This window comes from Leucopleurus acutus (assembly GCF_964270905.1).
Source record: "Leucopleurus acutus genome assembly, chromosome: 1".
NCBI lineage: Eukaryota > Metazoa > Chordata > Mammalia > Artiodactyla > Delphinidae > Leucopleurus > Leucopleurus acutus.
The window spans coordinates 12,577,289-12,604,569 of record NC_139142.1 but is presented as its reverse complement, the minus strand read 5'-3'; the positions used below and the strand labels follow the sequence as shown (position 1 = coordinate 12,604,569).

The 27,281-nt window shown below is 46.6% G+C and overlaps 1 protein-coding gene across 1 annotated transcript in view; it reads left to right on the top strand.

Moving 5' to 3' along the window:
* DGLUCY (D-glutamate cyclase) overlaps window positions 1-27,281 on the top strand; it is a gene marked incomplete at both ends in the record, with an annotated part of 46,468 nt that extends 19,187 nt beyond the window's left edge. The window contains 5 exon segments of the mRNA XM_082849618.1: window positions 2,500-2,551; window positions 3,392-3,540; window positions 6,586-6,708; window positions 20,134-20,285; window positions 27,132-27,281. Coding sequence (XP_082705744.1) covers window positions 2,500-2,551; window positions 3,392-3,540; window positions 6,586-6,708; window positions 20,134-20,285; window positions 27,132-27,281 — 626 coding nt within the window.

Here is a 27,281-nt window from a genome sequence, read left to right as displayed (position 1 = left end):
AACAGAGACCCCATTGCCTTGAAAATGCACAAACCCTCCTGTTGGCTTCTCCTTCCCATCCTCACTGTCCCTGTTCCCTCCTGGGATCATCTCCCAAATAAACCACCTGCACCCAAGTCTTTGTCTCAGACTCTGGTTTCAGGAGACCCCAGAGGGATGAATGGTAGAGATGGAGGTTGTGAGAAGCAGCTAGATCTATGTTTCGAAGGTAGAGTCGTGACTGCTCTCATGTTCGGGGCAGGGGACTGAGAGGATGGAATTGGCGTGGACTGGTTCAGGGAAGACCATGGTGGAGCAGGCCTGACCTTGCACCCTGTTGGTGAGGGTGTAAAATGGGGCGGCCGCTGTGGAAAACAGTATGGCAGTTCCTCAAAAAATTAAAAATAGAAAATACCATATGATTCAGGAATTCCACTTCTGGGCGTGTATCCAAAAGAACTGAAAGCAGGGACTCAAACAGATATTTCCACACCCGTTTGCACACCCAGCAGCACTGTTCACAGTAGGCAAAAGGTGGGAACAACCCAGGCGTCCATTAACGAATGACTGGATAAACACAGTGTGGTCTGTACATACAGTGGAATGTTACTCAGCCTTGAAAAGGAAGGACATTCTGACACATGCTACAACACAGATGAACCCTGAGGACATTATGCTGAGTGAAATAAGCCAGTCACAAAAAGACAAACCTGTATGACTCCACTTGTATGAGGTGGGCAGAGTAATTAAAATCACAGGGACAAAGGGTAGAATGGTGGTTGCTGGGGACCGGGGTCAGGGGAAGGGGGAGTAAGTGTTTAATGGGTACAGGGTTTCAGTTTGGGAAGATGTAAAAGTTCTGGGGATGGGGCTTCCCTGGTGGCGCAGTGGATGAGAGTCCGCCTGCCGATGCAGGGGACGCGGGTTCGTGCCCCGGTCCGGGAAGATCCCACATGCCGCGGAGCGGCTGGGCCCGTGAGCCATGGCCACTGAGCCTGCGCGTCGGGAGCCTGTGCTCCGCAAGGGGAGAGACCACAACAGCGAGAGGCCCATAGTTCTGGGGATGGATGGTGGGGATACTTGCACAATGGCGTGAATGTGCTTAATGCCAGAGAACGGTACTCTTAAAGATGGATAAGATGGTAAATTTTACATTAGGTGTGTTTTACCACAATTACAATTTGAAAAAGTTTATAAGAGTGCAAGTTTGAGCCTGGGTAACTGAAAGTGTGGGTACCTATTAGACATGCAAGTGGGGAAGACAGCAGGCAATCAGATCCACGAGTCGAGTTCAGGAGAGCCGTCTGGGCTGGAAAGAGGAACTGGAGAACAGTTGGCATGTTGATGGCCTCAAAGTCAAGACACTGGATGACATCATGGAGGGAATAAGTGGAGACAGAGAGAAGGACCCAGATTGCGCCCTGGGACGCTCCACGCCCAGAGGTCAAGAGGAAGAGCAGGATCCTTCGTCCAAGAAGGATCAGCACTGAGGAAGGAGGAAAACCAAGAACCGTGTTGTCACCAAGGAGAAGGGACAGCCAACTGTGCCCACTGCTTCACAGGCCGGCAGTCTCTTCCATCTGGCCACGCCCTGCTGGGTGTTTTTTGCTGCCCACTTTCCCAGAAGTCGCTCTGCCCTCCTGTTCACCTGACCACCGGCTCCATGCTGGACCTCAGCTCAGAACTGGGTCTTGCCCACACAGTGGCTTGGAATTTGGAATTCGCTGTATTAGATTTTGCAGAGCTTTCATTACATGTGGACGAAGAAAGTAGAAGCGATTTGGCCTTTTAATGACAATGATTTCAGTTCTTTTTTTATAAGTGAAGCCTGGGAAATGTTTAAAGAAGAAAGCTCAGTCATTGATTCCCTGTCTTGAAGATAAATTGATAAACTGGTTCTTTATGGCTTGGGTGCAGGGTCTCCGCTCGCCCCGACCTTCCTTGCCTGGGCTTCCTTCTCTCTGTGTGCCCCCCTTGGGGATATGCTATGTTCCCCACCCTGTGTGGCTCCCTGCTGCCCCGTCTTACTAGTATCCTGTATCCTCAATCCAATTTCAAAGAAATAAAGAGCCAGCCTTTACACAGCACCTGCTTTGTGCCAGGCCCCCAGCTTGGTGCTCGGCAAACATCACACCATTGCGTCCACAGCAATCCTGGGAGAGGGCCTGATTACCCCCATTCTGCAGAGGGGGAAGCCAAAGCTCAGAGAGGTCCCGTGGCTTGCCCAAGGTCACACAGCCAGGAATTGTCGTTTGGTTCTATTCAACCCCCTTGCGGGGCCAGCAGCCTGCCCCTCACAGCACACAGAGGGGCTGGGTCTTTCGACCTGTCGTGACTGCCCCCCATTCCCTGGGGTGTCACGTCATACACAGACTGTGCCTCACGAGTATCCCTTGATGGACGACTGCCCTCCTCTTGTCTTTCCCCCTAGGCGGGGGGTGGAACTGGAGAAGGGGGTTGGGAGAGCCCCGGTAGGGGCGCTTCAGGAGCTCGGACAGTGATCTGGCTCCTTGCCCTCAGCTCGCCCCATCGACCCACTGGGGGGGCCGCGACAGCTCCCAAAGGGCTTGCGGTGACAACATGGGGAGGCTGGGGTGGGGAGCAGCTGTCTCGAGGCCGTATGGTTTTAACATAGACAAGGTGCTTATTTGGGTTGGCTTTACGTGAGGGGGTGAGGGGCTGATGATGGAGCTTATGGGGGTAACCAAAGCTCCCCCAGCCGCCCCTTGATACTGCTGCTGGGCCACAGAGCAGTTCAGGAGCTCCTGCAGAACCAGTGGGACCGTGAGTACTGGGTCCACCATCCCCGTCCCAGGCCCTCTGTTAGCCTCTGGATAAGACTTCGTCCTGGGCCAGCGAATATGCAAAGATTCTACCTCAAACGGCTCTGAGGGGGTTTAGTTAATGGAAACCAAATCAATTTTATTTTATTATGGGATTTGTGTGTGTGTTCCACATATTCTACAATAATATGTATTATTATTATAATTAGAAAGTGTGCTTTTTTATTTTATTTTATTTTATTGTTTTGCGGTACGCGGGCCTCTCACTGTTGTGGCCTCTCCCACTGCGGAGCACAGGCTCTGGACGCGCAGGCTCAGCGGCCACGGCTCACGGGCCCAGCCGCTCCGCGGCATGTGGGATCTTCCTGGACAGGGGCACAAACCTGTGTCCCCTGCATCGGCAGGTGGACTCTCAACCACTGCGCCACCAGGGAAGCCCTTATACTGTTTCTTAAAATGATCTGAGAGACCAACGCCCAGCACAGGCTCTGGCACACAGTGGATTTTGAACCAAGTTCTGTAGGAAAGAAGGAAACGAAGACGGAAGGGTCCTTCGCACAAACACAGGAAGGCATGAGCCAGCCAGGCACCTGGCTCTCCATAAGGACCCTGTGCCCTCACCCCGGCAGGTTTGACCATCTGGTGGCGATGGAGCGCAGGGGAGGGGCTGCCGATGGCGATTACTACAATGCAAGGAAGAGGAACATCAAGCACTTGGTGGACCCCATCGATGGTCTTTTCCTTGCAGTGCAGAAGAGTTCTGGAATTTCAACAACTGGTAAGCAAGGGGCGCTGAGAATGCGACAAGAATATGTCAACACTAAAAACCTTTTTTATTGACTGTTGAACACATGACAAAAAGGAGTTATATGGGACCATTGTTTTCCACTTCAGAGTTGGTCTTTGTTTATTCTGGTTGGTATAGACAATAACGATGCTGACATTTAGAAATCCAGTGTTCCCACGAGCAGGAAAGGGAAATGACGCTTAACTGAGCATATTCTATTTGTCCAACTCTAAAACATCAAATCTAATAATAAAATAATGACAATAATAAGCTCAAGCCATGATATATTATTTTGGTCATACAGGGTGAATGTACCATATGTATTCTGTATCATCTTATGAAGTTTATTCATTTTTAAATATATCTTGAATGTATGATCAGTGTGATATTATGATTGCTAATAATGGGATTATTCATGTTTGTATAGAAATTTATGGTATTCAAAGAGGTTTCACAATCATTGTATTGTTTAAGCCTCTCTTAAAACCTGCAGGTAAGGAAGGTATAGTTTCCAAAGGTGAGGCCTAGGGAGGTAATTAGGAGTAGAGTCCAGACTCCCAGGGCCCTACCGACTATGCTTTTCGTGGGACCGTGTTGCCTTTATGAATTTCTGAAAGGCTTGATGTGACTGGGATGCCAGCAGTCCTCCCCTGGGGTGGGAACCAGAGCGTGGAGAAATGAAGGCACGTTTGTCGTGTTCCATATTTACTTTTTCTGTCCATTCAAACACTTCAGAATGTTTCCCAGGCCCATTAGTTGCCTTTGGCTTTTGGGGTTTTGATGAGACAATGAAAGCCTTCCTGGCTGAGTAGAAAATTTCCACAAATCGCCCTGGTCTTTCCCAGAAGAGGCCTCGGGTGTGGTGCTCCCAGTGCGGCTGGCTTCGTGCTTCCTGCCTCTCTGGGCTGGGGAGGCCTCCCAGGATAGAGCAGAAGGGCTTTCTGTGTCCGCACGGGCCAGCAGGGTCCAAAGAAGCTGTAGAGCAAACACTCTTCCCCCGCTGAATGGACCCCCGATCTGTGCTCTTCCCCCCAACGATGCAGCCAAGATCCCAGAGGAAGCAGGTGGGGCTGGCTGTGCTTTCCAGCTGCCCCCTTTGTGGACCCCTGGACCCTTCTCTTGGCCTCAGGAACCTGAGCCCCTCCTGTGGCTGACCAGCCCCCTGCTCAACAGAGTTACCCCCCAAACCCTCCTTTCCTTCCTTTGCTCCATCAACACCCCTGTTCCTCAGTTCCACAGGCAGCTGCCTTGTCAGGGAATCACACTCAACTGAGAATCAAGACACCCATGTCCCACTCACTACCCGGGTCCTGCCCCTCTCAGAGACTCTGTAAAGTGAGGTCAAGTCCACAGAAGGGACACACCTGAGGAGCGAACAAGATGAACTTCATAAAATGTTAAAGGGCAGAGACAGAAATAGACAAGCTATCAGTGCTAGGTGTCGTTATTTTCTTTCATTCAATGGACTGTCATGGATCTAGAAAACTGTTCTGAGAAAAATCCTCAGGGTGAGGACCTAGGGCATCTGGTCATCCACAATCATCGCATTCTTTTGGCTGAGACCAGGTCTCTGATGCCCAAGGTGAGTCAGCTCCAGGCCCCTCTCCACCATCACGCAATAAATGCTTGCCTCTGGTGGAATTCTTCCGCATATTTGTAGAAATAGACACAAAAACATTCATACAACAATTCTGTAGGCTTGAGGGGCCCAGCCTTCTGTCCTTGGGGCACTGGGATAATCTCCTTAGTGAATGGTTATCTTGAGGCAGCTGCAACCATCTTCCAGAGGCAGATTCAGCTGACCTCTAGTCTACAGAATCCTCCAGAAACACTTGGACGCAGGACCAAATGGTGTTCCTAGGGCACCACCTCAAAGGGCACAGGCTGCAGGGCTTGTTAGAGTTTTTTGCATCTTGTTCCTACAAGGGTGGAGTTACCTGGTAATTACTTCTAGCCAGTTCACCTCTCTTGAACACCGTTTATTTCACCAATGAATTAAATAATATCTGACAGGGCTTCCTTGGTGGCGCAGTGGTTAAGAATCCGCCTGCCAATGCAGGGGACACGGGTTCAAGCCCTCGTCCGGGAAGATCCCACATGCCGCGGAGCAACTAACCCCGTGTGCCACAACTACTGAGCCTGTGCTCTAGAGCCCGCGAGCCACAACTACTGAGCCCACTTGCCACAACTACTGAAGTCCGCGTGCCTAGAGCCCGTGCTCCACAAGAGAAGCCACCGCGATGAGAAGCCTGCACACCGCAATGAAGAGCAGCCCCCGCTCGCTGCAACTAGAGAAAGCCCACGTCCAGCAACGAAGACCCAACATAACCAAAAATAAATAAATAAAATAAAATTAAAAAAAAAAGAAAATTTCTGACATTTACTTATTCTAACATATTTATTCTAGCATTTATTATGCTACAATAATTAACAAACCTTCTGGTGCCTAGCAGATTGGCCTTTATTCTGTGGTCTCTTTCAAACGCTAACAGGCCACCCCTGGGGTGTGAATTCCTCATTATGCTGCTTCACATATTAACCAGGCGCCTATCTGGTGTAGATTAAAATTAACTAAAATGACACACATACATTTCACATACTTGAAACAGAAGGCTTTAAATTACAGAATTGACTTTAACAAACCTATACCCGTTCCCTTCTGCCAATGGAATGCTGTCTGGTCACAGTAATGAGACTCAGGGCCTTGTGGCCCCTCCCTGAGCCGGAGCTACTGGCAAGGAGAGGAAGTCCTGGATGCCACCATCTCTCGTGGACCTGGCGCCCCATCTGTGACTGGAGAATGTGACCCAACGGTGGACACGGCCACACTCTGCTGAGTTCCAAACCTGGACTCATTTTTAACTGGAGAAGTTTCTAGAATACCTGAAGAAGTCCAGCATCTCCTGGTAGTGTGAAAATGTATCCAGAGCCAACCCCTTTCCCCACCCTGAGGCACATGTGAAGGGGCTGCTCTGCCCCATAACCACGCCACATTTTGCCTGATCCTGTGTCCTGACTCAGTTCCCTTCCCTCCAGGGGTCGGTGACGGAGGGAACGAGCTTGGGATGGGCAAAGTCAAGGAGGTCGTGAAGAGGCATATACGAAATGGGGACGTCATTGCCTGTGACGTGGACACTGACTTTGCGGTCATCATCGCTGGTGAGTGCTCAGACGGCCAGCCAATCAGGCAAGGCTGCCCGGGGGAGGGACCTGGCTTGGAGCCTGTCCAGCCAGAAAATCATCTCCTCCATGAGTGGAGTCTAGAGGGCGCCAGGGTAAGAAGGGGACCTGGTTCTCAGCCTCTGGCCTCTCAGTCATTCCACAAACGTTTGCTGTGGGCCAGACATTGCTCTGTGTACTGAGGCTGGAGCAACAAGGGCCCTGCTCCACGGAGTGCCTGCTCTAGTGTTGGGAGATGGACAATGAGCCCTAACAAAGAAATATACCAGATGGTGCTAAACGGTGAGAAGAGCTACAGGTAGATAGAGAGAGTGACAGGCAGGCCACTTTAGATCAGTGCTCTGAAGAGGGGTCATCTCTGCTTTTATCTGTACCTCCTGTGGGGTGGAAAGGAAGAGAACAATCTGGCAAACGTTTGGAAGATGCAGGAGGCTTCAGCTCTCCTTTCACTTACCTCTGCCCCAGGCTTCCCTGCCCGTCCCTGCAGCTGCCCTTCCCATCAGGACCAACCTTTCCTGTGTCTGGGTCCTTCCAGGCCCCACCCTTCCTCCCTTGACTTCATCACAAGTTTCAGGAATTTTGACCCATACCTGAGAAAGGCCCTCTCCCTTTTCATTGTCAAAGTCAAAAACAGCCGTGGAGATAAGCAGAAATATCTGAGGGTACCAGTGCCTGGGTAAGAAAACTTGAACTGTAATTGACAAGTTGCTGGAAGCTTCGTGTGGACAAGTCTGAGTTAGAAGCTCCAGAGGGACCTAGTCATAGGAGGCTCCCACCTTCTGTGAGCTTTACCTTCACAGGCTCTACCAGGTCCACACTGAATATTAGAGAAAAACCCCCTCATGCTTTAGGTAGGGGAGGGGAAAGTGAGCCATTTTTGAAATACACCAGAGCACCTGTTCTTCTGAACAAGGCCTGCCCTTGGAAGAAACTATTATACCAGAGCCTAGCCTGCTAGGGTTTTAACAGAGCCTAACTTACCTAGGGGAGAGAAATACCCAAAAGTAGATAACATGCAATAACAGATGGATAACGTAAGCAGAGAAATGGAAATTCTAATAAAGAATCAAAAAGAAATGCTAGAGATAAAATACACTTGTAACAGAATGAAGAATGCCTTTGATGGGCCCATTAGTAGATTAGATACAGCTGAGAAAATAATCTCTGACCTTGAGGATATGACAATGGGAACTCCCTAGACTAAAAAGATAAGAGAAAAAAGACTGAAAGGAACAGAAAAGAATATCCCAAGAATTGTGGGATAACTACAGAGCTGTAACCTATTTGTAATAGGAATCCAGAAGGAGAAAGAGAAAAGAAATATTTGAAGAAATAATGACAGAATTTTCTCCCAAATTGATGTCAGACACCAAACAATAGATCCAGGAAACTCAGAGAATACTAAGCAGGATAAATGCCAAAAACACTACACCTAGACATATGTTCAAATTTCAGAAAATCAACAATAAAGAAACTATCTGGAAAGAAGCTGGAGGAAAAAAACTCTTTACCAATAGAGGAGCAAAGATAAGAATTATATCCAACTTCTCCTCAGAAATCATACAAGCAAGAAGAAAGTGGAGTGAAATATTTAAAGTGTTGATAGAGAAAAATCACCAACCTAGAATTATGTATCTTGGAAACTTTTCCTTTATAAGTGAAGGAGAAATAAAAAATTTCTCAGACAAACAAAAATTGGGGGAATTTGTTGCTAGTAGACCTGTCTTGTAGGAAATGCTAAAAGAAATTCTAGGGACTTCCTTGGTGATGCAGTGGATAAGACTCTGTGCTCCCAATGCAGGGGGCCTGGGTTCGATCCCTCGTCAGGGAACTAGATCCCACATGCATGCCGCAACTAAGAGTTTGAATGCCACAACTAAGGAGCCCGCCTGCTGCAACTAAGACCTGGTGCAACCAAATAAATAAATAAATATTTAAAACAACAAAAAAAGAGAAATTCTAAGAGAGAAGGAAAATTATATTGGTCAGAAACTCGATCTACACAAGAAAGGAAGAGCATTGGAGAATGAATAAATGAAGGTAAAATTAAAATTTTTATTTCTCTTATTCTTAATTGATTTAATGGATAACAGTTTGTTCAAAATAATAATGGCAACAATGTGTTCAATAATATGTGCTTATGTGTATATATGGGCATATATATATATAATATATATATATATTTTATATATATATATATATATATATATACATGAAATGACTGACAGCAATGATACAAGGGATGACAGGGAAGAATTAGGAATATTTTGTTATTATAACATGCTTGAGCTACCTGTGAAGTGCTTATTTGAAAGTAGACCTGGATTCATTGTAAACATATATTGCAAACTCTAGGGCAACCACTAAAAAAAATTTTTTTTTAAAGAAGTATCATTGATATGCTAAGAAAGGAGAGAAAATAGCATCATATAAAGTGTTCAATTAAAACCGTGACAGTCAAAAAAATGTGAAAGACAAAATAGAAAAAAGAAAAAGGGCAACAAATAGAAAATAGCAAAAGTATGGTAGATAGTAATCCAACCATATCAATGATCACCTTAAATGTCAATGGTCTAAATATTCCAATTAAAAGACAGAGATTGTCAGAGTGGATCAAAAAACAAGACCCAAATATGGTTGTCTCAAGAAACCCACTTTAAATATAAAGAAATGTATAGATTAACAGTAAAGGTTTGGAGAAAGATATACCATGTTAACACTAGTCAAAAGAAAGTAGGAGTAGCTATATAAATTTCAGACAGAGCAGACTTCAGAACAGTTCAGGAAAGTTACCAGGGTTAAAAGGGGCATTACATAATGATAAAGGGGTAAATACTCCAAGAGGACATAACAATTCTTAATGTGCATACTCCTAAAGTGTCAGGCAAAAACTGATAGAACTGCAAGGAAGAATAGATGAATCCACTATTATAATTGGAGACTTTAACACAGCTCTATCAGAAATGGACAAATCCAGCAGGCAGAAAATCCGTGAGGGCATAGTTGAACTCAGCAACACCATCAATCCACTGTATATGATGGACATCTTATGCCCTGCTTCATCCAACAACAATAGCCTACGCATCCTTCTCAAGCTCACATGGAACATTCACCAAGATAGACTACATTCCGGACCATAAATACCACCTTAACAAATTTTAAAGACTAGAAATCATAACATGTCTGCTGTCAGATCACAATGGAATCAAACTAGAAATCAGTAACAGAAAGATAGCTGGAAAAATCCCCAAATACTTGGAGATTAAACAGCACTCTTCTAAATAACACATGAGTCAAAGAAGAAATCTGAAGAGAAATTTTAAAATATTTTGAACTCGATGAAAATACAATTTATCAAAATTTGTGGGATGCAGTGAAAGCAAGGAAATTTATTATATCGAATGTGTATATTAAAATCTGTAATCTAAGTGTTCACCTTAGGAAACTAAGAAATGAAGAGAAAATTAAATACAAAGAAGGAAATAAATAATATCAATTAAAGCAGAAATCAATGAAATTGAAAACAGGAAATCAATAGAGAAAATTAACGAACCCAAAAGCTGGTTCTTTGAAAAGATCAACAAAATTGATAAGCCTCCAGCCAGACTAACTAAGAAAAAAAGAGAGAAGACACAAGTTACTAAAAATAAAGGAGGGCACATCACTACAGATGCCATGGAAATTAAAAGAATAATAAAAGAATGCCATGAACAACTCTGTGCCCATAAATTTGATTAAAAATGGCATACTGGGCTTCCCTGGTGGCGCAGTGGTTGAGAATTCACCTGCCCATGCCGGGGATACGGGTTCATGCCCTGGTCTGGGAAGATCCCACATGCCGCGGAGCAGCTGGGCCTGTGAGCCATGGCCGCTGAGCCTGCGCATCAGGAGCCTGTGCTCCACAACGGGAGAGGCCACAACAGTGAGAGGCCCGCGTACTGCACAAAAAAAGAAAAAAATGGACAGAGGACCTGAACAGACATTTTGTTTTTCAAAAGAAGATATACAGATGGCTAACAGGCACATGAAAAGATGCTCAACATCACTAATCATCAGGGAAATGAAAATCAAAACCACAATGAGATATCACCTCACACCTGTCAGAGTGGCTATTATCAAAAGACAACAGACAACAAGTGTTGGTGAGGATGTGGAGAAAAGGGAACCCTGTACACTATTGGTGGGAATGTAAATTGGTGCAGCCACTATGAAAACAGTATGGAGATTCCTCAAAAACTTAAAAATAGAACTACCATACAATCCAGCAATTCCACTCCTGGGTATTTATCCAAAGAAAATTAAAACACTAATTAGAAAAGGTATATGCACCCCCCCCCATGTTCACTGCAGCATTATTTTCAATAATCAAGATACGGAAGCAACCTAAATGCCCATCAGTAGATGAATGGATAAAGATGATGTGGTATATATATATATACAAGGGAATATTAGCCATAAAAAAGAATGGAATCTTTCCATTTGCACCAACACAGATGGACTTAAAGGGGATTACCCAAATGAAATAAGTCAGACAGAGAAGGACAAGTACTGTATGATTTCACTTATTTGGGGAATCTAAAAAACAAAACAAATGAGCACACATAACTGAACAGAAACAGAGTCATAGACACAGAGAACAAATAGGTGATTGCCAGGGGGTTGGGGAGGAAAGAAATAGCTGAGGGAGATTAAGAAATACAAACTCCCAGTTACAAAATAAATGAGTCATGGGTAGGAAATGTACAGTTTGAGGAATATAGTCAATAATTACCTAATATCTTTGTATGGTGACAGATATTAGCCAGACTTACAGTGGTGATCATTTTGAAATGTATAGAAATACAGAATCTCTATGTTGTATACCAGGAACTAACATAGTGTTGTAGGTCAATTACACTTCAAAAACAAACAAACAGGGGCTTCCCTGGTGGCGCAGTGGTTGAGAGTCCGCCTGCCGATGCAGGGGACACGGGTTCGTGCCCCGGTCTGGGAAGATCCCACATGCCGCGGAGTGGCTGGGCCCGTGAGCCATGGCTGCTGAGCCTGCGTGTCCGGAGCCTGTGCTCCGCAACGGGAGAGGCCCCAACAGTGAGAGGTCCACGTACCGCTAAAAAAAAAAAGCAAAACAAACAAACAAACAAACTGACAGAAAAAGAGATCAGATTTGTAGTTACCAGAGAAAAAGGGTGGGGGGAGGGGGAATTGGATAAAAGTGGTCAAAAGGCACAAAGTCCCAGCTATAAGATAAATAAGTACTAGGGATGTAATGTACAACGTGATAAGTATAATGAACACTGCTGTATAAGTGAAGGTTGTTAAGACCGTAAATCCTAAGAGTTCTCATCACGAGGAAAACTTGTTTTCTGTTTCTTTAATTTTGTGTCTATAGGAGATGATTTGAGTTGATGAATGCTCACGAAACTTGTGGTCGTCCTTTCATGATGTTTGTGAGTCAAATCTCTGTGCTTTACACCTTAAACTTATACAATGCTATATATCAATTATATCTCAATAAAACTGAAAGAAGGAAATGTAAAACTTCTGCTCTGCAGAAGACAATGCCCAGAGAATGAGAAGGCATAGACTTGAAGAAAACATTTACAAAAGATGTTTCTGATAAGACTGTTACCCAAAATATACAAAGAACTCTTAAAACTCACTAATAATAAAATAAACAGTCCAGTTTAAAAATGGGCAAAAGACCTGAACAGACACCTCACCAAAGAAGACGTACAGATGGCAAGTAAGGATATGAAAAGATGTTCAACATCTTATGTCTCAGGTCTCCACCCTGGGTTAGCTTTTCGGCTGGGACACCCAGACAAGCCCTACCCCTCAGGCGTGCCGAGCTTGCTTGCTTGCTTACTAGTCCCCTTTATCCTGGGGTCTTGGATCTCAGTGGAAGGGAGCCTCTGGAGAATCTCTTTGAAAGTCCCCAGATTTCCTTGTTTATCTGCCACCCAGAATGTAGGTTCTCTGTATAATTGAACAAATCCCAAACGCTTGGCCAACTGCATCACTGATGCGATTTTAGCAGCAGGTGAAGTTCCCCAAAGAGAAAAGGTGACCCCAGTTGGCAGTGGGGAGAGAGGGGCTGTTATCTGGAATGAGAGTTTCAGATGAGAATCTGTGGTTTGGGGCTAAGAGAGATGGAAAGGGGCCCATCCGATTAGGGTTGGGAGCTGCTGGGGCCTGAAAGCAGAGAAGTTTGTCTGCTCCTTCAGCTCAACAAAGACAAGAAAGATCAAGGGCTCCGGAATCAGTAAGGAGATGGCAGCTCTTATCTCCAAGCTTCGCTGGCCTCACCCAGAAAATGAGTCTCTTTGAGGATTAGAGAAAGCCTTTTCAAAGTCACCCAGGCTGGCCCTGGGCTGGGTAGTCACAGCAGATTTGCTATTCTTCTTCCAGGAGGGGCAGTCAAGAGGGGGCAGTAGGCAGGTAGTGGATCTCCCAAGGAGAGTGAATTAGGAGGCACAGAAGCCCTGCTGACTCCATCCTTGGTTCTTGACACCAGGGCTGGTCAGCAAGTTGTCAGGCCTAGCCATAGTCAGACAGGTATGATGGAAGTGAGAAGAGAAAAAACCCATGACAGGGTCCACAAGCAAATGGTGCCTTGGCCCTAAAGATGTATTCTTCTGTGCTATCTGGTGCCTATAGAGATCAAAGTTTGCAGTGGGACATCACAGGGGGCCTCCCAGAACAAGCTCCTGAATATGGGCTCACGTCTAATCCTTTTTCCTGGTCTTGGGGACCCTCTCAGCCTCATCTCCCTGATCTCCACTATGTATCCCATGATCTAGCCATGCTTGAATACAGCATACCTTTCACTTTTTTAATTGAAAAGATGACATAACAATACTATAGACATTCTCAGAAGGCGGTAGTGAAGGGTGACGGAGGACAAAAATACTATCATCTCATCACAGCACAATCAGCATTTTTTCATTTGGCCTGTTGGCTTCTAATTCTTATACTCAGTACAAACCCACTTTTGGCTTCTGACTGACCTAGGAGTGATCTTTAAGCACAAGAAGAAGTGATGCAACACAGCATGATGGAGCTGTTACCTAACCGCTCTGATGGTGGGCTTCCATGCAGCGTGAGGGATTCAGGTTAGCCATAAGGGAGAGTTCTGGAATGGCTTCCTAGGGTTATAGCTTGAATGTTCTTCTCTTCTGGTCACTAACAGTGCATAACCCAGATGGTTTAGAGCAATGGTTCTCAAACTTTAACTTGAATCAGAATCACTTGGAGAGCTTATTAAAACTCAGTTTGCTCCCCTATTCCCTTGCTGAGTTTCGATTAAGTCAGTCTAGGCTGGGGCCCAAGAATTTGTGTTTCTAACAAGTTCCCAGGTACTACTGCCACTGGTCTTGGGACCACTCTTTGAGTTCTGCTGCTTAGAGGCAGGGTGATGAACCTGTTGGGGAGCAAAATTTGTGACCCCAAAATCTGTCTCCTTGGGGCTTCCCTGGTGGTGCAGTGGTTAAGAATCCGCCTGCCAGTGCAGGGGACATGGGTTTGAGCCCTGGTCCGGGAAGATCCCACATGCCATGGAGCAACTAAGAACGTGCGCCGCAACTACTGAGCCTGTGCTCTAGAGCCCATGAACCACAACTACTGAAGCCCACACACCTAGACCCCGTGCTCAGTAACAAAGAGAAGCCACCACAATGAGAAGCCCGCGCACTGCAACAGAGTAGCCCCCGCTCACCGCAACTAGAGAAAGCCCGCGCACAGCAACGAGGAGCCAGTGCAGCCAAAAATAAATAAATCTATTAAAAAAAAAAAAAGAAATCTGTCTCCTTGGCATGAGGATTAATTTAGGATGATCTTTGAAAATTTTTTATTGGCGTATATTTGATTTACAATGTTGTGTTAGTTTCAGGTGTACAGAGGATGATGATTTTTAAGAAACGGAAGACTCAGGATGTTTTTCTTTTTAGCTCCCCCTTAGCTGCATAAAGAGTTTAGTTAAAGGGCCTGTTCCCAGAATAGAGCTATAAGCAGAGGTATCTGCAGAGAATACGGGCTAGGTATAGTGGGAGAAACTCAGCATGGCCTAGAGATCAAAGTCCACCCTGTGTCCTGTTGTCTCTACATGACCCAGCAAACATTTATTTGCCAAACATTTGCTTTTGCATCTCCATGTGCATTGCCTTCCTCCCCTTTGAAGTCTCAAACCAGTACCCCCAACATCCTCTTTTGTCTTTAGCTGAGGATGGTATTTAAGATGAGGGCTTCGGCCGTTTGGGTGAATTTTTCAGTTCTCCTGGGCCTCTGCCATGTATACATGTTATTAAACTCCTGTTTTATTTTCTCCTGTTTATCTAACTCATGTCAATTTAATTCTTATACCAGCCAGAGGAACCTAGAAAGATGGAGGAAAATTCCTTTCTCCCCGACAGTTGGCATAATCAGCAGGATTTCCCTTTACTGGCAGGATACTACTCTCCCTGAAGCTGCTGCGGCTAAGAGATCCTGGGACAACTGACAGAAGCCACAGACGGTAAGAGTTCTTGCCTGTCAGTCAGTCTCCCCATCTCTGCTTGCAGCGTCTATTGGAAGCGAGAGTGGTAAGAGCCCTTTACTGCTTTTCTAAAGTTAGATTAACAGGAGGAATATTTATGGAGCCTAGTTCCTTGGACCCAGAGACTCTTGTTTTGAAAACTGGCAGAGTACTCTTGATTTGTTGATCCTTTTCCTCCCAAAGATGGTTATTGCTTTTCTTTATCTCTCTATTGTGTTGTTTGTCATAAGAAGGAAATTCCATAGGGTAGGACGCAGGCATAGGTCCATTAAGCTTGTTGTCCAGGCTGGCCCCGCACACTGGTGAGTTTGCTAGTCTCATAAGAAAAAAAAAAAAAAACTGGATGAGTTTTTTCCTTCCATCTTATTATACATCCTGAAGAGCTTGGTTTGCTGACCAGTGAGAAAACTCTCTCTGGTCTCTGCCATCAGAAGGGTACACATACTGGTATGCATTTTGCAGTCAGATAGACTGGGATTCCAAGCAGCTGTAGCCAACTGGTCAGAAGCCCAGGTAACAACCCAGGCTTCTGACTGGCGTCTCTTTGTGTGGCCATGCCAGCTCTCAGGGGAGTTTGTCATAAAGGGTCCAGTCCATAAGGGGCCTTTGTTGTTCAACCTTTGTTGCTTTATTAGTGATGCAACAAAAGTCTCCACTTTCTTAGACTATTTTGGGGAGTGAAATTTCTGGATCTCGTTAGGGCTGTGTCCTTTACATGCTTGTGGGATGCCTCTTTCATCCACGGTTAAGGCATAAAAAGACTTATTGGTTTGTGTTGCTATTAAGATACTATTCGTCAATAGCAGATGATGGATCCTTTGAATTGGAAAAACTTCTAAACCGGTACATTTTTTAGAGAACTCTCATTGTAAACAGCTGTTTTATTGGCACCTGTGGAAAGACCAAATTAAAAGGTGGAAACAAAAAAATATAATGGCTAACCCTAAGAACTCCCTTAATTAAAAAACAAAACAAAACAAAAAGATTTGGGAAAGCTTATCAAATTTGGTGTCTCAGCTTCCCCTCATGGGTCTTACAGATGCTAATAAAAGCATTCAGTTAATTAACAAGAGAATGGGAAGAAACCAAGGGGAAAGTCAAGGTACTCTTCCCCAAAAGGTAGAAAGTGTTAAAGGGTTATTAAGAAGGTAAATAAAGCAAATATTGAAAGTTGCAGAATGAAGAGGAATCAGAAAGAGAAGACACAGGACTTGTCCCAGCAGGATGGAAATCTTCAGATGGCTATTAAGAAATGGGATAAGTAAAATGGACATTGATGGGATTAAAATAAAGGGTTTCTAATGCAGCACTATCTAAGATTAGGTGGGCCAAAGGGACGCTCTTTGATCCCCAAAACATTAAAGGGCCCCAAACAAGTCCTCTCTACTTACTTCAGTTTGGAGAAATTTTTTAAACTGGAAGGCAAAAATTACAATGTGAAACCTAACCAACAATCACTTGGGGCAAGAATTAGGTCGATTAATTGAGTTCAAGATTGACAAAAGGGCCTGGGTCCCTTAGCTCAACCCCTCACTGCAGACCCAAAGCCTTTTACACAAGAGTGGGGAGATGGCAGAGGGATGGAGAGAAGTTTCTGGAACTCCTTGATGCCAGAACCTCACAAGCTGTGGTACCAAAACCCATTAGTGGAACCCTGACTTGGGCTACAACAAGATTGAGAAAAGTAAAAAGTGCAAGAGTTGATAAGGTTAAAGTCGGAATGTTTGAGTGGGTGTTATATGAAGAGGTTAAACAACGTTGCTGGAATGCTTTATGCTAATGGATGTTATGGCCAGGAACACTTCTCCGACCCAGTATTGTAAGACTGAGACTTATTGATGGGGTCCTAATGGAGGCTATGGTCAAAGGTATAAGAGTTGATGAAATTGGGGTGAAAGCTTGTAAGAAAATTGCAATGTTTGAATGGGCTTTATGTAAGGTGGTTATGTCTCTTTTGCCTGATTGTATTGTCGGGGTAGACATTGCCTCTCCCTGGGGAATGTTTCCACTGCTTGGTATTGTAAAACAGGGCACATAAATACACCCTTTGGGCAATGTTAATTAGACATGCTAATGAGAGTCAGTAGGGTTGCCTGAGCCCACACAATGTGAGATGAAAACTGGGGGCTGATACTGGGGCCTGATAGGAGCAATGCTGGAGGCTTTTTGCCCCTCGGGTGAATTGGTCTGGCATTGACTTGAGCACTCATAAAGAGGGCCTTGACTGAACACCTTGTGCAGACTTTTTGAAGGCATGATGCATTGATCTCTGAAGTTCTAAAACATAGAAATCTTTTGATTTCCATTTTAATTGGAAATCTTCTCCCTGATATAGAGAAGCAAATTAAAGAAAATATAGTTGGATGAGCAGATCAGCCTTTTGATATCATTTAGGCAGTAGCCCAGTTCTTTGTGGAATTGAAAGCAACTGTCTTTGTCTTGTAAATCTCTACAAAATCAGAAATGTAAGCACAGCCCACAGTCACCTGAGACTGAGCCTGGAGAATCAATCAGTAGAACCTGGGGGGAAAAAAAAGGGAAAAAGACCTTTTCAAAAGGACTAACTGGACTTCCCCGGTGGCACAGTGGTTAAGAATCTGCATGCCAGTGCAGGGGACACGGGTTCGAGCCCTGGTCCAGGAAGATCCCACATGCCACGGAGCAAATAAGCCTGTGCTCCAAAACTACTGAGCACGTGAGCCACAACTACTGAGCCCCCGCACCAGAACTACTGAAGCCCGCACGCTGTAGGGCCCATGCTCCACAACAAGAGAAGCCACCACAATGAGAAGCCTGTGCACCACAACGAAGAGTAGCCTCTGCTTGCCTCAACTAGAGAAAGCCCGCTCGCCTCTACTAGAGAAAGCCCGAGCGTAGCAATGAAGACCCAACGCAGCCAAAAAAAAACAAATTACTAACTGCTGGAAGTGCTCCCTCACCCAAAATCTAATGCACAGCTTCTTTAATTAATATTATTTGTCAAGGACAAATACAAATCTTAAACGTCTTTTCCACGTATAGTAAAAAGCCTTTGCCATCTGAGTGGATAAACTTAACTTACTGCAACTGACGTTTATGAACTAGTGAGTTTTATATTGTTATACCTGATTCATGACTAAAGTCTTAAAATGAAAGCTATGAGGTCTCTGGTTGTGTCTGTCTGTATATCTATGCATGCATGTTATAGATAGGGTATTTTTCTACCTTCTGATGGTATTGCCAAAAGTAACTTGTAGAAGAACTCTAATTGGCTTAAAAGTAAGCACTTTTGAATTAAATATGTCTAAATATAACAGACTAACCCAAATATTTTTCGAGTTCACATGATCTAAGATTAACCTTTAGTAAATAAAAGCAAATTTAAAGTTACTGGTTTAATTAAAATAGGCATGTCTTTAGAGTTAGCAGCATTAAATATAAAACTTTTATTCCACCTGGGTTTACTAATCAAATAAGTTCACGTTATGTCTGTTACGAAGTTTATCAGCAAGAATAATGGCTTGGGATGATAGTTGACTTTAATGTCTCATGAAGTTTTCATGAGTACTCTAAACATAATTGTTGGTAACAAATTATTTAGATAAATATCGATATAAATGGGGTAAGACTTAAAAATAACTTCGAAAATCTTTTGGTAATTTAAAACTTTAGAGTTTTTCTAAGGTAAGTTAAATGATGAGAATTCACTGAATGTCTAGATCATTTCCAAATAAGATAAAATACTTAAATATTAATTGCTAAACAAGTCTAAGTTTACCTACTTTTGTCTTCTTATTACAAAAAAAAACCCTAAAGATGTTTGGGTCTATTATACATTACACATTATGAAATGTCTTTAAAAAATACTGGTATAACAAACAGTTCACAATTGCTTACTTCTTAGTTTTCACTAGAAATTAAGTTTTCTAAGGGTTAAGAATTCTAATTAATATACCATAAAACTACTAAAATAAATAAGGAAAACATCTTCATATGTAAGGAAAATGTTTAAAAGGTATAAGGAATGGGAATGCATTTTGTTAAGGGAAAATAAAGTTAAAAAAGGGCTTCCCTGGTGGCACGGTGGTTGACAGTCCGCCTGCCGATGCAGGGGACGTGGGTTCGTGCCCCGGTCCGGGAAGATCCCACGTGCCGTGGAGCGCCTGGGCCCGTGAGACATGGCTGCTGAGCCTGTGCGTCCGGAGCCTGTGTTCCGCAACGGGAGAGGCCACAACAGTGAGAGGCCCGCACACCACACACACAAAAAAAAAGTTAAAAAAAAGAGGAAAAGCACAGGACAAAGTTTGAATGTGAAAAAAAAAAGGATTTGTAGGTTTATGGAAAAGGAACTTTGAGAAAAGAGTTTTGTGTGCGGTCAGGACTGGCAAAGATTAGAATATATTCAATTGAGTGAATGAATTTTAATATTAAAAGTAAGCTGATACAAAATTAGAATCTTGTTTTCTCTGTGTTAAGAAGACAAAAGTCTGCTCTTGATAATTTATAAAATGTTTTTCTTTACCTTTGATTAGTCTGCCTATAAAGAAAGGATTTTATGTTTTATCAAAATAATTTCCTATGTTGTTTTTATTAGGTCTTTGATTACTGGTTTGGTCCCAAACCAATGCCCCTAAAATCCTTTTTTCTTTAGCTGAAGATGGTATTTAAGGTGAGGGCTTCAGCCATTTTGGTGAGTTTCTCTGTTCTCTTGGGTTTCTCCTGTGTATACGTGTTATTAAACTTTTGTTTGACTTTCTCCTGTTAATCTGTCTCCTGTCACTTTAATTGTTAGACCAGCCAGAAGAACCTAGAAGAGTAGAGGGAAATTTCTTCCTCCCAGGCAAATGACATGACTTTTGCGATCCTATGATGGAATCTTTTTTTATTTGTTCCAGGCGTTTCTAACTGGGGAGGTTATGCCTTGGCCTGTGCTCTGTACATCCTGAACTCATGTGAGGTCCACAGATGTTATCTGAGGAAGGCAGTTGGGCCCTTCAGAGCACCTGGAGAACAGAATTGGACTCAGGCCCTCCCATCCATCACTAAGGTAACATAGCCCAGCAGGCAACTCTCAAGGATGCAACTTTTTCCCCGGATGAGGAGTAGACACGGTATTTCAACCCATAAGCCAGGGGCCAGCACCACTGCTGCCCATCAGAAGCCAGAGGCAGAGCCTGCCTTAAAACAAAGGTCTCGGGCTTCCCTGGTGGCGCAGTGGTTAAGAGTCCGCCTGCCGATGCAGGGGACACGGGTTCGTGCCCCGGTCTGGGAAGATCCCACATGCCACGGAGCAGCTGGGCCCGTGAGCCATGGCCGCTGAGCCTGCGCGTCCGGAGCCTGTGCTCCGCAACGGGAGAGGCCACAACAGTGAGAGGCCCGCGTGCCGCCAAAAAAAAACAAAACAAAAGTCTCCCATCAGGCAACCACTGGACCGGACTTTGACCTACTAGTGACCCTAAATCACTGTGAAAGATCTCATATAAATGACCATTTTCCTTCTAATTTGGCTGTAGGCAGGTTACTTAGCCTCTCTGAACCTCATTTTCTTCCTCTGTGAAAGAGGGCAGTCAGCATTCTGGGAAGGACGGAATACCTGAGCCATGGTAGGCGCTTCATAGCGGTAGCTGGAGGTGTCCTTAGCATCTCCCTCCAAGGAGTTTACAACCTGGCAAGGGCACTGACACCCCCGCTGGCACCATCAGCCATCCTACACGGTGCTAAGGTGTGAGGGCCCAGGGTGGCAAGAGGACCCTGTGGGCTGAAGACTGGGAGGGATAAAGCCAGTGGAAGGGGAGGCATCTGGGCAGGAAGACCGGAGGGAACAGAAGCTGGGAGATGGGGACCAGCTTAGTGCTGGTTTGGGGAGACTGCTCTTGAGGTTGGCAGCAGCAAGCCAGGGTGTGATAGGAGCAGAGGAGGGCTTCTGACCCCAGCGTCCCCAAAGAGGGGGCCCGCAAGTCCTCCTAAACAGTTTGCAAAATTGTTTCATACGTGGATTTTCCTGGGCAAGAAGCCCTGGTTTCATCAGTCTCCAAGTAGTCTGGGGCCATTAAGAACCCCTGGCAGAGGGAGGTCACATGAGCCGGATCAAAGCAAACCCGACTCCTGACTGAGGCTTCTACCCGAGAAGTAATAGGGAGCCACGCGAGGGCTTTGAGCGAGGAACCGGGGTCCCACTGGGTGGCTTTTGAGTGCGCTCCTCTGACTGCAGAGCCAACTGTGAAGGGCTGTGTGCAGTTCCCGGCGTTCCCCATAGACCAGTGCAGAGGCAGGACACACACGGACACGTACACACGCACACACACACACACACACGTGCACATACATGGCTGACTTACGTGAACTCACATATACGTGCAGGGAAACAAAAAGAGAGAAGGCCAGCCAGTCCTCTAAGTGGTTCCAGCATTCTGCTCCCGGTCCTGGACCCCGGGCAGCGAGATGGGCCCCTGGAGACTCGGCTGTTCCTACCTCAGGCCTCAGTTCCCACGGCTCTCGTGACACCGATTCCAGCCTCAAGCCCCCTCCCCGGCGGGTGCCCCTCGCAGAGCTGGGACCCGCCCACCCCGGAGAGAAGCTGGTGGCGTGTCAGTCTCTACCAGGCACCTTCTAGGGGAATTCTCCAGAGTAACTGGATCACGGGAAATTGGGGCCAAAGCCCAGACTTTACATCTAAATCCCAGGTCACAGGTGACTTCACCTGTGAGCCGACAGCTTCGCCTGAGGGCAGGCAGGCAGGAGGGGGGAGGCCTGGGGACACCTGGAGAACAGCCGAGGGAGCTGGGGTGTCTGGCCTGCTGGAGAGAGGATTTGGGGGGGCCTGAGATCTCAACAGCTTCCTGGGGGAGGGGCACAGATACCCTCCTCGGCCGCGTGAGAGACACAAGCAGGCCAGAAGACAGAGGTTCTGGTTCAGTGTGAGGAAGAGCTTGTTCTCCTCAGAGCTACTGCCCAAGCCTGCGAGGAGGGAGCTCTCGGACACAGGGAGCGGGTCAGTGTCGGGGGAGAAGTTTCTCGAGTTCCGTCAGGCTGACCACAAGGCCACTCCCAGACAGTCCAAACAGTCTCATGCAACTTAAGGCTGCCCCAGTCTCATGCAACTTAAGGCTGCCCCAGTCTTATTCCCCCCAAATAGATTTGCTAAATGAGGAAAAAACAAAACAAAGAAAACCTTCTGGAAATCAGGGACCAGGTCTTTCGTATCTGCTTTCCCAGCAACTAGTGGGGGGAAACCCAGTGCTTGGTAAATCCTTGTTGAATGAATGAGTGTATGAATGAATGAATGAATGAATGCCGTGCTTATTAAAGCAGTGATTCTTCCAAGTTTAGAGGCATCTAAGGGACCTTCCACACAGCAGGAATCACCTCAGGGGCATCTTAAAGCACACAGTGGGGCCCACCCCAGGGTTCCTGATTCGGTAGGTCTGAGACGGGTTAGAGAATCTGCACCTCTGCCAAGTTCTCGGGCAATATTGCTGCTGCTGCTGCGGGGACCACATTTGAGACCCTGGACTAGAGGGTGGGTCCCCAGTGTCGTGGCAGAGGCCTGTGTGGGGAGATGGGAAGGCGATCCAGGAGACAGGAAGGTTCCTGAGCGTTGAGCCTGGAGACAGCAGCTGAGGTGGGGCTGCTTGCAGGTCCCCCAGCCAGCCAGCAGCTGAGGTCCTGGGGCCCCTCACTTGTGCGAAGCCTCTGCATCCAGAGCCCCTCCCTGCCTCCTCCCTGTCCTTCTTTTACATTGTCTTGCACCCTTTCTGCTCCCTTTTTCTTCCTGCCTCTGTGTCTGTCTCCCTCCTGCACCCGCCCCCTTTTCTCTCCAACACCTCCCGGGATTGGTTTGTTATCCCCACTTTACAGAGGAGGGGGCTGAGGCTCTGAGAGGGAAGGTGGCTTGCCCAAAGCCGCACAACTAAGAGGCAGAGCTGCGCCCAGGCTCTCTGACTCCATTCTCTGAGCTCTTCCTGATGTGGCTCAGTAGTTTCCTAGTTTCCGGCAATGCCAGGGTGCAGGAGAGGAGGGGAAACGAGGAGTCGCGCAGCTAAAGTGACATTTTCAGGGGAAATGGTCTGCCCTAAAGGGGCCCAGAGAGCCTTCTAGGCTTTCTTTACACTTCCTGGATCTGAATTGGAAAAAAACACTCAGAGGGCCGCCTCACACATGATTCCTGATTCATGCAGACACAAAAGACTGAACCCAGCCAAACAAGTTCACGCAGCCCCACGCTTACCCTCTGGGGATGGAAATTCTCCTTCCACATTTCCACCCAGTCTTCATAAATATATTAATAAGGTACCACCTTTATAAAGAAAATAAAAGGGAACATCATTAAACCAAAATTACAAACACATTTTTGTATAGCCCCTCCTCTGGGCCAGGCCCAGGCTTGTTCTGGGAGATAATGAGGGGTAAAGAACCCAGGGTCCACGGGGGGAGCGGGTGGCTAATTTCAGGAGCTGGGATAGAACTGTGAACACTGCTTGTGGGGACACAGAGAACAGGTGCTTGGCTCGTTCAGAGAGCTCAAGGAAGGCTGCCTGGAAGAGGTGGCACTGAACTGGGTCTTGGAGGGTGAGTAGGATATAAGGAGCCAGGTGAGAAAGTGTGGGAAGGACCTTCCAGACAGCAAGACTCACAGAAGTGAAGGTGCAGAGACATGAAGCAGTGCGTTGTGCAGGGGATAACTAGAGTCGTCCTACTGGAGTTCAGTGGGTCACTCCATGGAGACCCCTGGGTCATCAAGAGATGCCGGACAGAACTGTGGCCTGAGTTTTGGTGAAGTTTGGCTGGTTAGGAGCGGAGGAATGTCCCTCAACCCTGTTCTGTGTGTTGCTTATAAGAAGGGCCTTCCATGTTCCGCGGATGTGATCATGACTGTAGCAGGAGTGGGCACCATGTTGAGGAGCCCAGGGAAGGTGGCCACCACCATCCAGGGCACGCCCTGCCCACTTTGGCCCTTGGCTGTGCCCCAGGGGTTTTCCTTGAGGGCAAAACAATGTTGGAGGACATTTCCTAGAGCTTATCAGGAGCGAAGAGCTGATTGATGACACCTTACAGGAGGGACTAAGGGTGGATGGATGGATGGATGGATGGATGGATGGATGGATGGATGGATGGACAGACTGCTGGTAGGCTGGCTAGCTGGATGGATGAATGATATGATAGATCAATGGATAATGGTTGGATGGATGATACAGAGAGGCAGGAACATGACTTCTGGCCTCATCCTGGCTACCATTCTCTTCCAGCACTTTCACCCCACTCCACTTTCTTTATACTTTTTAAATTGAGGTACAACTAACAGAGTAAAGCACATAAGCCTCAGTGTACAGTGGGTGAAGTTTTACACACGTACACATCCATGCAGCCACCACCAAGGTCACAATGCAGAGCAGTTCCAACTTCCCAGGAGGCCCTTTCTCCCACCCCACTCTGAACAGCAGCATTGCCTGAAAATCAGCCCGTTATGCTCCAAGCATGAATCAATAGTGACACCCACACACTCAGCCTTGACATCCAGAACTCATCCTGGGGCCTCTTTCCACATCCACAATGAACTAGGCCCCAGGCCCCGCCCCCTCTGCCCAATTCAGTCCTCTGTTCCTCTCCTCCTGCCCCACCGTCTCAGCCTGGACTGGTGTGGCAGCCCCCAGGCCCTGTGTCTCCAGCCACTCCCTGGTCAGCTCTCCTCCCACCCCCACCACCTCCTCTTGGTGGGGCCTCCTTGAAGATGGTCTGGTCGTTTAGGGGTTCCTGGGAATTTACCGGCAATCACTGTTGGCCCAGCTGCTCCCTGTGGCTCATGGAGGCTGAGTGCCAGCCAGTTTCCTAAGCTGTTGACTGATCTCGTGCACCCTGAGGACCCCCAGGGCTCTACTGGGACCCAGGAGGATGTGAATGGTGGGGGCAGGCAGTGTGCTAGGGGGAAATGGCCCTGTGGTCCCAGGAACCTTGCCCCATAAAGAGAGGATATGTCCCAATGGAGAAGAGAAATGGGAGAATAAAGTCCAGACAATTGACGGAAGATGCCATTCTGGGCTGGGTACCCCTGGGAAGGGGCTCTTGGACAAAGGGCTTGCCTGGAAATGCTCCGGGCCTCCCTCCTACCTTGGGCCCCAGGGAAGAGTGGAAATGCAGGTTCTCAGGCCAGGTGCGAGTAGAAACAGGTCCTAGGTGATATTTGCCAACACTTTCTCCCTTGTTCTGAAAAGTTTTCAGTGAGTGCTCCCCACAGCCCCTGGCTTGGTTCGCTCCTGCTCTTGTCACCTGCGGTCCTCGTTGCCCCTCCTCCAGAAAGTCCTTCTTGAGCCACTTCAATAAATGGGGTTGGGGGCCCCTGCTCTGTGCCGTGATCCCCATGGACTGTGCCTGCCTGATCAGTCGTCTAGAATGTGACGCCCCCGGGAGTGTGGGGGGCAGGGACCACATCACATTCACCACTGTATCCCTGGTTCAGGTCCTGGCACAAAGCAGGTGCTCAATAAAACTTTGATGGGTGATGGAATGAATGAGCAAATGCCTGAGCAGGAAGATGAGAACCTTCCTCTGGTCTGTCATGATCCACCTGCTCTAGATCCTTTTGTCCCCTTCCTTTGTCTGTAGAGGAGAAGAAGGAAGTTGTGCTTGACTTCTGCCCTTCGGGCACCATCTTCTTTCCTGTGTCTTCACCTAAGACCCACCTTCCTCAGGGGGACCTGAACTGCTCAACAAGGGACAGACACGTTAGTGGCTTAGACAAGTGGTTCTTTGGCACCTTGTTTTTGGAGGGAGATGGAAGAAAGCAAATCAGATCACTTTTTTAAAAAATCAACAAGTCAAAGGAAGAAAGCTCTGGGCTAAAGACCAGGGGACCCAGCCCTGCCAATAATAATCCACCTCATTTCATGAGCACCTACTGTGTGCCAAGGACCGTGCTAGGTGCTTTACTTGCATTTTCTCTTTTTTAAAAAATTAATTAATTAATTTTGGCCACGCTGTGTCTTAGTTGCGGCAGGCAGGATCTTTAGTTGCGTCATGCGGACTCTTAGTTGCGGTGTGTAGTCTTCTTAGTTGTGGCATGTGGACTTCTTAGTTGTGGTATGTGAACTCTTAGTTGCAGCATGCATGCAGGATCTAGTTCTGGGATTGAACCCAGGCCCTCTGCACTGGGAGCGTGGAGCCTTACCCACTGGACCACCAGGCAAGTCCAGCATTTTCTCATTTAATCCTCACAACAACCTTCTAAGGAGGCATTGTTATTATCATCCACCTCCCCATTATACAGATGGGGACACTGAGGCACAGAGAGGTTTAACACACCTGCCAGGAAAGACCCAAGTCAGATCTGTCTGATTCTAAACCACTCTGCCTGCTGGGCCCAGGATGGGGTTGCATTTTCTCCGTGGCTCTGCTCCCTCCAGATTCTCCCACAACCACACCGGGTAAAGTCTAGAAGGTGACTGAAGCAGGGCTAACAGAGGCTGATAGCGAGGAGGAACTCTCAGGAGGAACAGGGGCCTTCCTGGCACGAAGGCCATTGGCAGATAATGCAGAGCTGGGCAGGGCTAGGTTGGCAGGAAGTAGCCAAGCTGCCCCTGCAGAAGTGAATCTTTAGCGTCTGTTAAGAAAATGCAGATTTCCATAAGAAACATACTATATAGTTACATGAAGAAACAGCCCAAACTGTTCAAAGTAGCAGCTTCCGGAGAGTGGATTGGGGAGGCCATGAGGTGTCCATGATGTAGGACACTGTTACTTTTCACTATGAGTCTTCCAGTGGCGTTAGTATTTTTAAACATTTTATTTTTAAAAAAGAGACTATGTCAAGTCAAACGTTCTTTTTCCACTTATAAATGCATGGATTTCTTTCTTTTTCCTCCCCCTCCACTGCCTCTATCTCTGCCCCATTTCCTTCCAGGAAGAAAAAATGTTGGGCATCCTGGTGCAGCATGGAGTCCGGAGCGGAGTCTCGGGCACCCTAGGCATGGAGGTGGACGGGCTGCCCTTCCGTGGCACTCACGCCCAGATGATCCAGAAGCTGGTAGACGTCACCATGGCGCAAGGCTGA